The following is a 14,402-nucleotide window of genomic DNA, read 5'->3' on the forward strand; positions in this document are numbered from 1 at the left end:
GGGGGGGGGGGGGGGGGGGGGGGGGGGGGGTGCTCTCTAGTCATCATTTGTCGATGACATGAATAAGTGGACATTTGCTCTGAATATTTATATTCCTCGTGTAGGCGACCAGTTCACACTGCCCCTACTAACCCTACGGCGGACGGCGTTTTTTAATTCCTCGTGAATCTTAGCAACTGTAAGGATCTCAGGTTGATTTACATGCTGTTGCTGATGCTACATCAGGAGGCAACCTACTGCTAACCGTAACAGCTGGGGTGTTGTAGCTCTGCGATACCGTATGTGCTGTAAGCGGCATGTGATGATCTCAGGACTGTAGACAGAGCCTCACTAGTTATTTGCTCTGCGTTAGATAACCGGTTTGATATTCAGGTTGTGTTCTGGGTGTCAGTGTGTTCTCTTCTCCCTGTTTCTGCATGGGATTACTGTCGGATACTCTCGTCCCATGACCAAAAATATAAAGGTTAGGCTAACTTGAAATGTGAAATTACCATTGGTATGAATGGCATATGCTATATGTCACATCATAAGGGACTGAAGCCCCATTTGGAGCGGATTATAGCTTCATGTCTAAAGGAAGTGGTGAAACATTTCCTTTCAAACTGTTTTAATAGATAAATGTTCTGTTATGGTCCTTTTCTACCATAATGTTACAATTTTTGAGTTGTGTTATTCTTCTTAGTCATGTGATGATTTGATGTCTTGATGTGGGATCCGGTTTTAAGTTAATCTCCCAATCGTGTGTATTCTTGTTATATTCCCTCTTTCCTTCACTAGGCTCTCGTCAATGGTAACAGGCTTGGGTGTTCTGTATTAAATTCTGATGGGATTGTCCTAAGGCCACATCATTGGATTGTAGAGGATTAGACTCGTCATGGTCTCCCTGTTGTCTAGCCTCACTAAATCATGTCATTGGTTTTGTTCTGATAAATTGAAAGCAAGTAAGCAATTAAGTAAGTTATTAAGTAAGACAGTAGGTAAGTAAGTTAGCAAGTCAGTTGATAAGGTGATAAGTAAGCATACTTACTTACTTTCTTATTTAAAGAATTAAAAATAAACATCAGTGTTTGTTGCTGGTCTTTTAATTTCTGGATGTGGTTGAACTCATATTGTAAGTTTTGAAAAATGATGAAATAAAGACTTTTTGATAAAAAAATTAAAATGTAATGTTTTTTCCTGATTTGAATTAGAAGCATTATCATGCATATACAGCGAGTCACCATTGTTGCATGAAATACAATGGAACTTGCATAATCATGGTTTTGTTTTATGAGATTTATGTCCTGTTTTCATCCATGCGACCGTAACCCAACATGGTTTTTGTTTTAAACTGTTCATTCGTCTTAATGTCAATATCTCAGGAACTGACACATTTGTGATTTTGCCTATTTGTCAAATCAACCTTGCTTTAGGAACTATATTTGATACTCCGCATCAACGTTTCTAAGGCTGATGTTCATCTTTGGTTTGATTTGGAATGCTCTCATTGCCTGCAACTCTTTCCCTATTCTGCTAGCTGCAAAACGTTGTAAATACTTAAATATAAAACATGACCACATTAACTGGACTATTTCCATTCTTTCAATAGCCCTGCTGTTGTACTATTCTGTGTTTTCCAAATTTACAAAACCACAGAGACAAAACCATGCCAACAATTATAACAAACTAAAAAGGGGTCTTCTGTATAGTAACAACGATCCTGATGTTCAGTTGTGGAGATGGTGTAACTTAGGCCTACAGGTGTACTTTTAGCCTGGTCTACTTTATAAATCCACCTAGAGAGTCGAAGTCCCGGACACCAGGAGGTGTATTCAATATATCACAGGAATAATACTGTTCCATGCTCAGCCGCCCCTAATGGCCATGTAGCCTGCTGATAAGCCGTCACTTTCCGCACTTGCTGCTCACTCCATTTTACCCTTGTCCGGCGATTTCAATGGATTTTATATACTAAAACCTAGATGTAGCCGAGATGGAGCTGTATACGGACTATTCCTACCATCGAGGGTAAAATGTTGAAGAGGGTTGAATCAATAGTTAATGGGGGTGGTGGAAACGTAATGACATTGAAGAATGTCGTTTCAACCTCGGGGGAGTCTTAGCAGTTGCACAAAGTCTTGCTCGTGTGTGCGGATGAAGGACCATGGCCACGGTGACGGCGGAGTTCAGCCACCGGTAGGCCTACTTCTCTATTCATGGTTTCGCAGGTCGGAGACACGCCCTGACTTTCAGTTTAGGCCTATATTATATTGCAGATCATCACTTATTATAGATCAGCCAAAGTGAAACGTCATCAGATGCCATCTGACGTAATTTGGATTTAGTTAGACGTGCAAATTAGCGAAATTAAGTATTTATAACAGAAATAGGCCTATACCGTATATACAAATAAACCGCATCACCGAACAGTGCAACAATATCAACATGCTTCCATCGATAATTGGCTTCGGTTTCAAAGCTGCAACCGCGCCATCTCGTGGCGAGAGGGCGCTATCAATTCCCGAGGACCAGCGGCTTCTTTCAAGTGACGTAGAAGCGCTACTGTTTTTTTTGTCACCCTTTTACGAAAAAAGTGCCAATGTAGACGGCAGGAACCTCAGCATCAGATGCACGTCGAGCTCCCTCGCTACGTGGACCACGGGGCGGACAGGAAGGACTGAATGCGTTTCACTTGTAGCTGGTAAAGTTGAGGTGGGGAGACATACGACCCGCAGCGAGCGTCCTCACGGCTGTCTGGAGCGTCAGTTTGCCGCTCTTCAGCAGAGGTAATTTGTTGCTCTCGTGTTCGGGTTCCTTGCCGACGACTGGGGACCGGGTTTGATTTCTGCCAAGCCGATAATAAAGGGACCAGGGAAGACACGGACACAATCAAGGTAACATGCAGTACTTTATTGTGCAGTCCTTTATGATTTGAGTGGAATATTGCAAAAATATTGAAATATTTTCCGTCTATCGGATAATCTTAAAGTTGAACCCCGATGTATCGACAGGTACCTTGGCGATTTGGCACCATTCATATTACACTTATTTTAATTCTGGATTGGATGCATGCCTAATGATACAGCGCGGCTGAGCGTAGAGGAGTAGAAAATGCATGGCTATTCTAACAAAATATATTAACGAGGCACTCTTATAGACTGTCTTAATAGACTGTCGTTGTTAAGAGACAACGTATGTGTTCGCGTGTGAAGATCTTATATTCATACAACATAACCCCTGGCATGAGTGTAATAACATGAGTGAATTGAGTTTGACACCGTCTAGACATGGCTAAAGTAAAGCAAAGACCTCGACATCTCTGTTTCAAATAACAATAATGATAATGATCATAGTTCTACAACCAATAATAATGATAAGAAGAATATAATTATAATTATTATTTATTATAATTATAATTATTATTAATAATAATAATAATAATAATAAACAAACATAATATTGGCTAATATGAACAATACCATATGAAGTAAAGCGTTCTACGTATGATACAGTTCAGGTGGTGGCGACACTCAGGGAGCAGGAACATTGACGGTTGTGAATGAAACACTGGTACTACACCGTTTGCTTTCCCAGAAAACCTTGATGGATTTAGGTCACAAGTAAGTTCTACATTCATACGATAAAATTCAATAAGACAGGCCTCAAGCAATCTTTTTTCAGTGAATGACGGGGAAAGAAATACTCTCCTTTTTCTCATTGGTGCAATTAGAGGACACAATTTCACACCGTTTAGCGCTGTGTTCTGTTTTCAAGTTGAGCATCATTAAATCAATGCCTTCTCAACCTTGTCAAATCCCACCAGCTCACCGTCTAAACCCTTTAAATCCCATCTTCCTCGAGCTGCTCTGAGCTGAAGTCAACCAATACTGGACTTACATAAATGTAAATGTTGTGAGGATGATATCGCTGGGCCACCAGAATGATACATATAATATATTATTCATCAACATACGTACTCTCTCTTACAGATTTGACTCATTACAAGGACAGGTTTGTTGTAAAGGGCTGATGTCACGGTTGAACACTAGTCAACAGAAAGCAGCATATGAAGTTGCTGCCTGAGGAGAATGCCTGAGGCCATGCCTTCAAGGCTTCACTTTGGTCATGCTCTTTTCCTTGTAAATGTGTTTTCATTTAATTGTATTGATTATTTAGGCCGTTTAATGTGCAGTTTTTTGTGTTCTGCAATCGGTCCAGCTATAAAAACCAGACACCAAATAGAACATGCGTCTGTCTTGAGATCAGAGTACAGGTACATTATGTCATGCATGACATAGAACATGTAGCACATGTAACATCGCCCCACTGAAGGACAGTGACACAGTCACACAAAGGAACAGGGCTGGCTAGCCTGCACTGTCCTGCTTCATAATGACATCTAATCCTTGGCAATTCAATCTCAAAGCAAAGTAAAACTTGTGCCAGTAAAGGTTCACATCCTGAGCACTGCGGTTGCACCTGTGGCTTTTCCGCCCCACAAGCTGAAGAAAAGACTCGCAGGAATACATTTAATTAATCAGCACCCACCGAAAGGAGAGCAGGTTTTAAATTTGGATTTGGAGGTGGTTTGAGATTGGCATTGGATAAATCCCAGCTGTTGTAGCGTAATGGTACAAGAGGCTATGGTTAATGGCCTGAGACATTTACACGACTTTGAGTGATTTACCTGTCTAATGATGCAAATGACTATCTTGGCAAAGGTGCCACATTCCTTCTTTCATCGCCCGAAATTGTTAGTCAGCACTCACTGGCTTGTCAGATTAACAAGCCACAAAGCCGTTGGTCTTTTAATTGCAAAGCATAGACTACTTAAGTTAGCATTTGCCACCATTGGCCATGTTTAGTTGTCGCCATTTCCTTTTTCCACTGCAACTTGATTTGTCCAGTATGCAAATATGTATTTCATGTATTGATTTCCAATGAAATGGCATTCCTAGGAGGAACCAATAGAGGGCCTTATAGGGAACTGTAGCAAGGGAACTAATGTGCTTGTAAAGATGCAGAATTGCTTTCGACTGGGATAAAGATGAGATTGCCAGCCCTGATTTCCATACTGTTAAAATTTTAAGTGTTAAGCTTCTAAAATAACACACCCAGAATGAATTATATGCAGCATTTCTCGCTGAAATATTCATCTTAGTATCTATTAGGAGACAAGGTTAGGCATTTATTTGATATGTACTTAATTTCTACTCAAATGATAATCATCTATGGGACCACTCCAGAATAAATATGCAATTTATATTTAATGCCTATAGCACAATTAAAAGTAATATCTCTCATGTCTAACAGATGTTAAAACAACATTAGCCACATAATTATTATGGTCCTGCTTGCCAAGTCCATAGCAAGATAATTTAATTAATGAGGTTTCTTAACGTACACTATTGGCCAGGGAGTAACTTAAAGGAATTCAGCGGCTTAATGTGAAAGCTCTGTTGGCACTGATATGAATCACACAAAATAAAATCATCTAGACTTGGTTCATAACATCTTAAGAATGACGTATCGAGGTGTTTAATCGCATTAATTACTTATCTCCATTGGAGTCGGACCACAGTGTTGGAATGGCAGGTATTCAGTTGTATATCATTATATATAAAATATTATTGATTATTAGCAATAAGGCTTTTAAGGAAGGCATATTTAATGATCCACAACTGAACAAACCAAGGCAGTTTACAGTTTTGAAATAAATAGCCCCTACTACCCCAGAAAAGTCGTATTGACCGGTGTACCAGTTTTGTCTGACTTCAAAATGTGTAGAACTATATTGAATTGAGGCTGCCAGTGGTCAAAATTGCCTTTGTAACAGCCACATGAACCCACACACACACACACACACACACACACACACACACATCACTGTATTGTTAGAGAAAACATTAGATTTTACAGTCTTTATGGTCAGTCAGACCATAAAGACCTGTTCAGATGTGGCATGCTATAAACGTCAGCTTCCATGAGTGCAACCAGATGAGATACCTTGAAAGGAAAGGAAAGATTCAATGAGGCAACATGTGGAATGCTCTCATTACCAACCCAGCTGTCCAAAACAGTGCAATTCCCTGGTACACATAACCCATTACCCACATGCACACTGCAATGCTTTGTCTTGCAATGCAGTTAACATAGAACGTGAACGAATTATGTATTTTTCACACTATGTTGTTTGTGAGCTCGAAACGTAACCCAGTACATCTCAGTAAAAACCACAGCATAGTTTAGCAATTGTTTGGCTAAATGTACAACAATATATATATGTTTAGAATATGGGTCTTCATTTGCAGGAAACACCAGACCAGGAATAGTTGTACATTTTTAGTTCGGTACAATGTGCTTTGCACACATCGGGCCCAGGGAATGATCACAGCCTTTTCTAATTAAGAATACTCTGTTTGGTTGCTAAGAATCTCCTCAGGCCATCAGTCCTGTGCTTCTGTGTATCGATAGCTGGCTGTGTATTCTGCTCTGATAATAAACAGGGGGGAGGCTCAGAGAATGGAGCCAAAGTGAAACTGAAGCAAGGGCTGCTGGAGCACTAGGGGTGGAAAACACAGCAACACAACAGCTGTTTGTGTGGTCGTTGCGTATTTTATAGAGCTTCATATTGCTGGCCGCCTACAGAGTCCTTCTACATATTCGGGTTGGTCAATGTTGTTCTTTGCCTGCCAACCCTTACCGTTATTAACCAATTCATACCACAACCACACATATTTAAGCATACATTTTTTGTTAGCATAACAGTTTCAGAAATGTAAGCTCCTTCTAAAGTGGTGCTTCAGAAGCTCATCTATGATTATGCAACTTGCAACGCCCACTCTTCTCGAAACTAACCATTTGTTTGCGCTAGGCCAACTCGATGTCCTTTGCAATTAGCGAGAAACAGTGAGTGCGCTAAAATACAAAGTCACAGGCAGAACCCAAATCAACATTTCACAGGCGGCCTCCCCAACTCCATCGCTGTCTGCTATCATTTGTCGACATCGGTTAAATGCAAGCTTGGCTCATCGTTAGTTTTCATGGTGTTGCATGATGCTCAATTCAGTGAATCCTCGGATTTGTGTGTGTGTGTGTGTGTGTGTGTGTGTGTGTGTGTGTGTGTGTGTGTGTGTGTGTGTGTGTGTGTGTGTGTGTGTGGGCGGAGGGGGCGGGGAGTCCATGCTTTAAGAATGTTTAAACAGCCCTCTACACCAAGCTTCTCCCACCCCGGTTCATCCCAGACTCTAGCCATGAACCCCAACCCAAGGCTGTTGATAAGAGAAGATGGGGCTTTATTCATCGAAAAAATCTTGATGTCAGTTGACTAGAATAGTTTTTATTTGAATTCCCATGAATTTTATTAAGTACTGAACTGTTTTTGTTGGATTATCCATACTGGCAATCTAGTGATCAAACCCTCCCCTTTTCAATTCCATCTTTTTATTGTCACACTGACACAGAATATATATTATACCGTTCTGGGTTTCAATAAAACATACCTTTCTCTCTTGAGGAATCATAAAACACGTTCCACTATGGCGCTACTCTATATCATTATCCACAACTTTTTTTAAGGGTGCATTTTCTTCTTCTCGACAATCTGTCAGAAAAACAAAGTGTGGACCCTGGGCAGTACCGTGTCCTCCTTGGCAGAGGTAATAACACAACAGCTCAGCCTCACCGGCGACGCTGAGGGAAAACCAAGTCTTATTTGACACACAGCCCACTGGTCTCTATTAATTCCTGCCCTCTAGTGCAGCTACAACTTTTCAGACTATTGCTAGGAAACATCGTGTTCAATTTGGATTTCGATCCAAAGCTCCATTAGAGGGTAATCCCTCAAATAAACCATATTTGGTCAAATATGGTTTATTACCATTAGTATGGGATATTGCAGCAAAGTCCAGGAAAGACATCATTTCCAATTAAGACAACGTATATTCGCGAACAAGACCTTAACTAGATCCAGGTGGGCTCGGACAATCAATCAATTCTAGTGCGTATCGATCCACAAAGAGGCCAATATCGAGTTGGATGGATGTTTGTTTGGATGCTTCTGTATGGATCGAGGAAAATAAAAAGAGGAGGCAAGGATGAATGTTGAGACGGACTGATGAGGCATCCAAGTTTAGCCCACAAGAGACAAGGCACCAACATGCACACACACCCAGGGCAACTCAGCAGCAGTGTGTGAAAGCAGCAGCCGTGACAACAGCTGTTAAGGTGGGGAGGCTGAAGCTGAAGAAACCCAAATGAGGTTATTTTGCTAATGAGACCTTGGCTCATCTCTCTCTCTCAAGCCATCTCCATCTCCCTCTCTCTCTCCCTCCCTCTCCCCCCCTCTCTGCCCCTGTCTTGTGCTATTTCACTCTCTTGCTTTAACACTTCCTCTGTCTGACACTCTAGCGTGCACTCTCTCTCTCTGGCTCTCTCTCCCTGGGTCTCTCTCTGGGTCTCTCTAGTTCTCTCTCTGGGTCTCTCTAGTTCTCTCTCTGGCTCTCTCTCTGGCTCTCTCTCTCTGGGTCTCTCTCTGGGTCTCTCTAGTTCTCTCTCTGGGTCTCTCTCTGGCTCTCTCTCTGGGTCTCTCTAGTTCTCTCTCTGGGTTTCTCTAGTTCTCTCTCTGGCTCTCTCTAGTTTTCTCAGGAATTTCCTCTTGTTCTGTCCCTCTCCCTCTCATTTGTCACTATAAATCTTTCCGTCTTCTCCCTATCTGTCTGTATTTCTCAGCTGAGAGTTGCAGCTCTATCTGTATGCAGCTCGTTCCGCTGCCTTCCTCAATACCACGGCAGCTCCAAGGATTCTGTCTCCAACACAGCGAGCCAACTATTATAGTATGGCCATATAACATTTGCCATCGCTTGATTTTTCTACTACTACCTTGACTGCTATTAATTCTTCTTTTTCCACAGCAAATACAATATATTTATTTAACAGAAAATTTAATTAAGGATTGTTTTTTTTTTCACTGCTATGTTGTACTTTTGGTTGTGAAAGGATTATCGAAATGTTTCCAATCATCTTTCAAACCTCTCACATTGTCTTGGATTTCCCATCAACACATTTTCCAGTGAGCCGACCTCTGACAGCTCCTGCATCGGTCTTTGGATAAGATCTGTTCGTTGAAGTTTACAAATCAGCCGAAGCTCTGCAGACCGATACATTATTGAGACCTCAGAACTGGGCAGCTCCACTCGGAGCTGGTCACTTCCAGGCTTCTGAGCACAGCTACCCATGCCCACATGGCCGTCACACAACATAAGCGTGCGTCCGTGATACATGAGTGCAACTAGACCACAGACGGTACCGCAGAGCCACCAGGTGCCTGATTGGGAGAAGGCCATTGAAATTCTAGGAACTTCTACAGATCAGGCGAATAAATGATAGCTCCACAGTGCAGTATCAAGTTCCGTGGAAATGCTAATCGGTGAAATCGTACACGTCCCCGTTTCCAAGTGTCTTCTAATGGGTTGGCACATTAGTAATGTTCTCCCTGTAGATCTGCCACTCATTTACATTCTACACTACTATTTTTCTAACAAAGGCTGGGATTACTCATTTTAAAATCCAACCAGACCACACTGCACAAAGTTTGTTTGAACTTGACCTAACTCAATGTCGATTGTTTTGCATTCATATTTTTTACCCTAACCTCTGATCAATCATCCAGGATACTCGGTTTCGAATCAGTTCCTGCTTTTTAAAATTCAATGAAACTCCTGTTAAAAAGGCACCGATCTGCAGTAGAAAAGGAAACCGACAAATATGTTATTCACACTTTTCTTCTGAAAAATCATTTTTCTCTCCGGTCCGTAACGACTGGAAGCAATTGATGCAAGGAAGTCTTCCGGTGTGAAGCTGCATTGATTGCTTGACACAGTCCCGCAAACACACCCTACTCTGACAATCCAATTCACTGATCCTACACGCTTCCGCAATGAACTACAGGGTGTTCGCTCGGCACGCTCTGAAGGCAGTCCTACTTTCAATTTTTTGTGAAGCGTTCGATACAGGAGCAGAACAAAGGCGATGTCAACGCCGCGTGACGTGTAACAACATACAGCGCTCTCACTGTCCCCTGCTCTCGTCCTTACAGATGGATCCGCTTGCACCGAGGATGTGAAGACTGTTATGTGAGCCAACACCAGTTACCCACCTAGCTGGTGGAGGAGGAGGAGGAGGAGGAGGAGGAGGAGGAGGAGGAGGGAGGGAGGCGGGGGTGGCGGTGGCGGCTGGGGGCTCAAGGGGGAGAGTGATGCTGCAGGCGGTTGCCATGACAGCAGAGGTTATATTTGCTCTGTGGTTCCTAGCGAGCGTGACGCGTGGCGGCCCCATAGCGCCGCTGCCGCTGCGCAGGGCCCCCCCGGAGCGCGTGCTGACCCCGGGGCCCCGCGGGGACCGGGCCACGCCCGCCTCCCCAGACCTCCTCCGGGACGCGGAGGACCAGCTGGCGCTCCGGGAGCTCCCGGCGCTGGGGCTCCGGCGGGAGGCCAACGGGAGCAGCGCGGCGCGGGCCCCCGACCCGGGCCCCCCGAGGGAGGGAGGCGGGGCGGGGGCGTCCCAGGAGCCGCCCTGGAGCGAGCGGGACAACCGGATCGACGAGGGCCCCACGGGGGACCGCGTGGACCTCTCCCAGGAGGCCATCGACGAGTACGCCTACCCGGACTACCGCGGCAAGGGCTGCATGGACGAGAGCGGCTTCGTGTTCGCCATCGGGGAGCAGTTCACGCCCGGGCCCTCGGCGTGTCCGTGCCTGTGCACGGACGAGGGCCCGCTGTGCAGTAAGCCCGAGTGCCCCCGGATGCACCCGCGCTGCGTCAGGGTGGACACCAGCCAGTGCTGCCCGCAGTGCAAGGAGAGGAAGAACAACTGCGAGTTCAGAGGCAAGGTGTACGGCTCTCTGGAGGAGTTCAAGGTGAGGCCGTTAAACCCACTCACTCACTCCTGACATGTGCCCAAATCATCAGGGAAAGTGCTGACAGCACAGTGCCACACCGCTACTGCACTAGTACATTTTAATGGTAGCGCAGCATGGGCACCTGGCTATTGCCAATGCTGTCCTAAAGGGACAATGGCCGAGCAACAGAGCGCGCCATTTGTTGCAGACAAAAAGCCTCCATAAGCCCTCTCTACTAGGGATGCAATTTACAGACATCCTGAATATGGATGCGGCAAATTTTTTTCTTACTTGCACTACTCGCTGTGCGACTTTGGTGTGTGTGTGTGTGTTTGTGTGTGTGTGTGTGTGTGTGTGTGTGTGTTTGTGTGTTTTTGTGTGTGCGCCTACGTTTGTGTGTGTGTGTGTGTGTGTGTGTGTGTGTGAGTGTGTGTGTGTGTGTGTGTGTGTGTGTGTGTGTGTGTGTGTGTGTTTTTGTGTGTGCGCCTACATTTGGGTGTGTGTGTGTGTGTGCCTACGTTTGTGTGTGTGTGTGTGTGTGTGTGTGTGTGTGTGTGTGTGTGTGTGTGTGTGTGTGTGTGTGTGTGCGTCTCTCAGTTCAGCTGTGGATTGAGATGCTGCTAAACTGATGAGGGAAGAAAAAGATCTTTAATGTTTCATTATTCAACGCCCTTTCAAGGGCCCACAATGAGTGGGGTGTCTGGCCTGTTATGAACTGAATGCATTACTTTTACCAGCATTTATGTCCTGATTCTGTTAGAATGACTCCACCTGGAGTTAAGGGCTGATAAAGGGCTGGCACGAAGCCAGCCCCGAGTCTTTCTTTTTTGTCTCTAAAGTCTCGTCTTGCGACTTAATAAACCAACAAACCAAGGAGAAGGTCTCTCGACTTTAGCTGGAGCCAAAATAAGCAATTTCCGTGCCGTACCAGAGTGCAGGGCATGCGTTGCCCAGCAAGCCACAGCAACAGGAACAAGCGGTCATCTGACATATTTATTTATTTATTTCCTGTAATGGCTGATTGCGGCGTTCCAGGGGGTTACTGTAAATACTGCCTGGCCCCAGCTTTCACGGTGGCTAGCCATGCAAAGCCACTGCACACCTCTGCAATCTACAGCCAGGCAGACAGGCTGCTGCGAACAGCCGAGCCAGGCTGTAGCCTGTGTACAAACGGCCAGCAACGGAGGCCAGAAAATAAGAGAATAGCCAACCGTGGATGGGCTTATCTTATCAGTATCCGTGACCATTATATAACGCATGGTATCATGCATCATTATATCATTATGTCACCGCTTGATTGTCCAGTTCGAGCTTCTTTCAAGCGCCGCGAACCCCAGTAATCATCTGTACTCCATTGAGGCACAAGAAATTGGATGCAACTTTCCTTTCATTTCCCTTTCTATTGATTTCCCTGTTTCCCCTGATTGTGCGGTGAAGTTCATCTCTAGACTAGGCTGTCCCCCAAAGTGAAGCGCCTCCAATAAATGCCCTAGGAAGGATGTTGTCCCAGTTAATGGACTTCTCCATCCCTCAACCTCTCTTTACATTTTCCCTGTCATTAGGTAGCTGGACTGAGAGACGGTGTGTGTTAGTGTGTGTGTGTGTGTGTGTGTGTGTGTGTGTGTGTGTGTGTGTGTGTGTGTGTGTGTGTGTGTGTGTGTGTGTGTATGTGTGTCTTTGTGTGTGTGTGTGTATGTGTGTGTGTGTGTGTGTGTGTGTGTGTGTGTGTATGTGTGTCTTTGCGTGTGTGTTTGTGTGTGTGTGTGTGTGTGTGTGTGTGTGTGTGTGTTGGGGCTGTGATTAAATAGCTAGACGAACAGACAGTGTATAATCTTGCTTGTGTGTGTCTGCGTGTGTGTCTTTGTGTTTGCCTGTGCGTGCGTACGTGGGTGTGTTTATGTGTCTGTGCGTGTGTGTGTGTGTGTGTGTGTGTGTGTGAAGGCTCCAAAGGGAACCATAGCAATTTAGAAAAAGGCATTCATTAGAATTAAAAAGCGATGCATATGGATTTCTTCAAGATGATTCCTGTGTTTGGGAGTGTGCTACGGGTTCATGTTGTGCGGTGAGAGTAACTCCCACCACTTACCTACCTCCCCCCCCCCCCCCCCCCCCCCCGGCCCCCCTCCTCCCCCTCAGGTGTCTGCGTGCGAGAGGTGCCGGTGCGAGCCCAGCGGGGAGGTGCTCTGCTCGCTGTCGGCCTGCCCGCAGACGGAGTGCGTGGACCCCCAGTACGAGCCCGAGCAGTGCTGCCCCATCTGCAAGAGCGGTGAGTCCCCCCGCCCCCCCCCGTCCCCCCGTCCCCCCCTACCCTAGACCCAGCCTGGGTACCCCCCGCCCGTTCTGCCGGCGACCTGAATCCCTCCTGCAGCAGCAGGGTCCGAAGAAGAGCAATACATTTCTTTCTGCTTCCGATGGGAGCCAATCACCAAGCTGGCTCCCCCCCCTGGCGCGCCATTGGCTGGTTTAACACAATGACGACAGGGAAGCGACGGCAGGCAGCCAATCGCGTACAGAGTCAGTTGAACTAGGCCCGTTGATCACGCCTCTTGTGCTGAAGGAAAGGACAGCAGCCTCCCGGACCAACGCGCAATCTACGAGCTTGGTCTGACCCCCCCCCCCCCCCCCCACCCGGGCTGCACCGCCTCTGGACCGGTTCCTCTACTCTGTGTCTCGCCTGCCGGGGCCGGGTCAGTCCTGACTGCCTGCTGCTGCCTTACTGCTGATCTGGCTGCAGCAAAGCGGGGCGGACACATTCATCACTGGTGGTGGGGGGGGGGGGGGGGGGCAGCGATGCATAAACGCTCAACCGTGGGCACATTTTTCCGCGCTCTTATAAATCTCGGGAGAAAGGGAGGAGAGGGGAGGGCAGAGGTTAAGGTCGTGAATAGTCCTCTCTTCATAGTCTCGGTCGGCTCGCCGGGGCCCGGCGACGGCACCGCCTCCCGCTGCCGTCGCGTTCGAACGCAGCGCATGAGGAGGTGAAACGGTGCCTCGCGTCCCCAGATAAAAAGATCACGACTCGCGCCCAGCCCCAGCTACCCCTTCAAAACAAAGCGGTAGTTCAGTCGGAGCTGAGTCTTGTTTCCCTAATGGACAGACGGGGGCTGTTAGAGGCATCAATTCATGTTCGCCGACAAGCCCGTATCTATAGCTACCTGTTGTCACGGCGACGTCATTCGATGCAGGAGCTGCGTGCCGGGGAGCTCCCGGCCGTCGGGGTTGTGGGCGTGGGCCTGGTTACTAAGGAGGAGGTCCGCCAGCGAGCCCCCCCCCCCCCCCCAAAGTAAAGACAGCGCGCCCCGGAGTCGTTCCCTGGGTGACTCTAATGCGACGTGGCACAGTCAACCTCCCCCCCCCCCCGCCCCCCCGCCTCACGCTAAACAAGAACGATGACTGGCGATATGTATCTGGATCGGGATCTGAAACTACTCCATTCCCCCCCCCCCCCCCCCCCCCCGCCCACACACCCGGTTGTGGTGTTTTTCAAAACAAATGCGCTTTAAATCATTCATGAATCACTCTGTTA

General features: G+C 46.4%; 1 protein-coding gene across 1 annotated transcript; it reads left to right on the forward strand.

The window, feature by feature from the left end:
• The first annotated feature begins 25 nt into the window (after positions 1-25).
• Positions 26-13,858, forward strand: vwc2 (von Willebrand factor C domain containing 2). Its single transcript, XM_030379705.1, has 4 exons — positions 26-2,873; positions 10,076-10,894; positions 13,013-13,142; positions 13,779-13,858. Exons 2-4 carry the CDS (start codon positions 10,235-10,237, stop codon positions 13,856-13,858), a joined length of 870 nt encoding a protein of 289 aa, XP_030235565.1. The 5' UTR covers positions 26-2,873; positions 10,076-10,234.
• Positions 13,859-14,402: the final 544 nt, after the last annotated feature.

The sequence above is a fragment of the Gadus morhua genome, chromosome 15, assembly GCF_902167405.1.
Source record: "Gadus morhua chromosome 15, gadMor3.0, whole genome shotgun sequence".
In the NCBI taxonomy this organism is placed as follows: domain Eukaryota; kingdom Metazoa; phylum Chordata; class Actinopteri; order Gadiformes; family Gadidae; genus Gadus; species Gadus morhua.